The sequence below is a fragment of the Galeopterus variegatus genome, unplaced genomic scaffold (assembly GCF_000696425.1).
Source record: "Galeopterus variegatus unplaced genomic scaffold, G_variegatus-3.0.2 Scaffold13239, whole genome shotgun sequence".
In the NCBI taxonomy this organism is placed as follows: domain Eukaryota; kingdom Metazoa; phylum Chordata; class Mammalia; order Dermoptera; family Cynocephalidae; genus Galeopterus; species Galeopterus variegatus.
In genome coordinates, this window is record NW_007739350.1 from 20,322 (window position 1) to 23,446 (window position 3,125).

Sequence of the window (3,125 nt, forward strand, 5' to 3'; positions counted from 1 at the left end):
GTGGGAAGCAGTTTCATTGTTCAGCACAGCCACAGAAAACTCTGTTTCTGCGAACGTCCCCAAGAACCTCAGGGGCCGTAATCAGAACTGTGCCTTGGACAGGGCAATTTTTATTTCTTCAGAGTTTTGATGCAGAGACTTTGAGCTTGTTGAGATTTCTTCTCTTGCAGGTAGGAAGTGGGTCATTAAAAATTAAAACTTACTCAATTAAAACGGTATCAGGAGCTCTACTTAGGTTTCTTCTGTAGTGTAAAACCTCCTCCATCTTCCTCAGAAAAAGTTTAATTCAGTCATTCATAGAAATGATGTTTGTTCTGATCACAGAATTGAAATAGGTTTGATCACACAATTGCCTACCTTCAGAGACATTGGGAAATGAATAAGGTAGAGGTCAACGTAGTCCAACTGAAGTCTTTTCAGTGACGTTTCCAAGCCAGGTCGGACCAGCTCTGGTCGATGGAAAGTGCACCAGAGCTGCAGAGGTTAAAGAATGGAATTTAAAGTCTGTACTTCAGCCAATTTTCTTGGTTTGCATCATCCTAATATTTAAACTTTGTTCTGCTAGTTGTAAATTGATGATAACAGGCATAAAATACTCCCTTCCCTTTTTGTGTCTCCAGTGATCTGCCCACATATTCAAACTCATTATACGTTTGGTTACATTGTTAGGATATCTAGAAAGAATATGAAAATAAGTTATTCAAGGCATACAATTTTTATGAAATAATAATAATACTCATAATCTGAATTATATTTGATCGACTTTAAAGTGCATTCCACAAACTTAGTCTCATTATTTCATCCATTGAACATGATGGGGAAGACTTAGTATCATCTTTGTTTAGAGAACTAAAGAGAAAATTGTTTAGAACATGTCAACATGCGCTGGGCATAATTCAAGATGCTTTAGCTACATTCTGTTTAATACACAAAAAGCTGACATATTTTTCTCTCTTATTATCAAGCTGAGAATTGAAATTCACAATGACAGGAAACTTTAGGAAGTCATCCAGGAGATAAGAAAAGCCATAATTTGATCATAGTTCTGTCTGATTCTATAGTCCATAATAAATTACACCACTTTGAGGTGAGACTCAGAAAATTAAGGTGACTTTAACATAAAGCCATATAAATTTAGGCATCCCAATGATGATAAATCCATTATGATTTTGATCATGATTCTAATTTCATTACATGAATGTATGTCAATAAAAGTTGTACCAATAAACAAAAATTTACCAAACAGCCACTGACCAAATCATGTAATTGTCATCTCCACATAATTATATGAAATACAAGGAACTCAAACAACTTAACAGTAAAATAATAATAATAATCCAATTAAAACACAGGCAAACAAGCTGAATAGACAATTCTCAAAGGAAGACATACAAATGACCAACTGTTACATGAAAAAATGCTCATCATCATTAATCATCAGGGAAATGCAAATCAAAACTACACTGAGATATCATTTTACTAGAGCTAGCCTGGCCATTATCAAACAAAATGAGAATAACAAATGCTGGAGAGGAAGTGAAGAAAAGGGAGCTCTTCTACACTGTTGGTGGGACTGTAAATTAGTTCAGCCATTATGGAAAACAGTAGGGAGGTTCCAGAAACAAATACTGATAGAACTGCTATATGATCCAGCAATCAGGCTTCTGGATATTTATACAAAGAAATGGAAATCATCATGTTGAAGGTATATCTGGTTCCCATGTTCATTGCAGCTCTATTTACAATAGACAATATATGGAACCAACCTAAATGTTCATCAGTGGATGACTGGATAAAGAAACTGTGGTGTACATATACAATGGAATACTACTGAGCCATAAAAAAGAATGAAATTCTGCCATTCACAGCAACATAGATGAGCTTGGAGCAAATTATGTTAACTTGGAGCAAATTATGTTAAGTGAAAAAACCCAGCACAGAAAGAGGAATACTGCATGTCCTNATATTCAAACTCATTATACGTTTGGTTACATTGTTAGGATATCTACTGAATGAATATGAAAGAAAGTTATTCAAGGCATACAATTTTTATGAAATAATAATAATACTCATAATCTGAATTATATTTGATCGACTTTAAAGTGCATTCCACAAACTTAGTCTCATTATTTCATCCATTGAACACGATGGGGAAGACTTAGTATCATCTTTGTTTAGAGAACTAAAGAGAAAATTGTTTAGAACATGTCAACATGTGCTGGGCATAATTCAAGATGCTTTAGCTACATTCTGTTTAATACACAAAAAGCTGACTTATATTTTTCTCTCTTATTATCAAGCTGAGAATTGAAATTCATAATGACAGGAAACTTTAGGAAGTCATCCAGGAGATAAGAAAAGCCATAAATTGATCATAGTTCTGTCTGATTCTATAGTCCATAATAAATTACACCACTTTGAGGTGAGACTCAGAAAATTAAGGTGACTTTAACATAAAACCATATAAATTTAGGCATCCCAATGATGATAAATCCATTATGATTTTGATCATGATTCTAATTTCATTACAGGAATGTATGTCAATAAAAGTTGTACCAATAAACAACAATTCACCAAACAGCCACTGACCAAATCATGTAATTGTCATCTCCACATAATTATATGAAATACAAGGAACTCAAACAACTTAACAGAAAAATAATAATAATAATAATCCAATTAAAACACAGGCAAACAAGCTGAATAGACAATTCTCAAAGGAAGACATACAAATGACCAACCGGTACATGAAAAAATGCTCATCATCCTTAATCATCAGGGAAATGCAAATCAAAACCACACTGAGATATCATTTTACTAGAGCTAGCCTGGCCATTATCAAACAAAATGAGAATAACAAATGCTGGAGAGGAAGTGAAGAAAAGGGAGCTCTTCTACACTGTTGGTGGGACTGTAAATTAGTTCAGCCATTATGGAAAACAGTAGGGAGGTTCCCGAAACAAATACTGATAGAACTGCTATATGATCCAGCAATCAGGCTTCTGGATATTTATACAAAGAAATGGAAATCATCATGTCGAAGGTATACCTGGTTCCCATGTTCATCGCAGCTCTATTTACAATAGACAATATATGGAACCAACCTAAATGTTCATCAGTGGATG

The 3,125-nt window shown here is 34.2% G+C and overlaps 1 protein-coding gene across 3 annotated transcripts in view; it reads right to left on the minus strand.

Moving 5' to 3' along the window:
- Nucleotides 1–3,125, minus strand: part of LOC103581518 (aldo-keto reductase family 1 member C4-like) — a 22,786-nt gene that overhangs the window by 14,243 nt on the left and 5,418 nt on the right. For all 3 annotated transcript variants that reach the window (XM_008563332.1, XM_008563334.1, XM_008563333.1), the window contains exon 3: nt 358–474. In XM_008563332.1, coding sequence (XP_008561554.1) covers nt 358–474 — 117 coding nt within the window. The remainder of the gene's footprint in view (nt 1–357; nt 475–3,125) is intronic.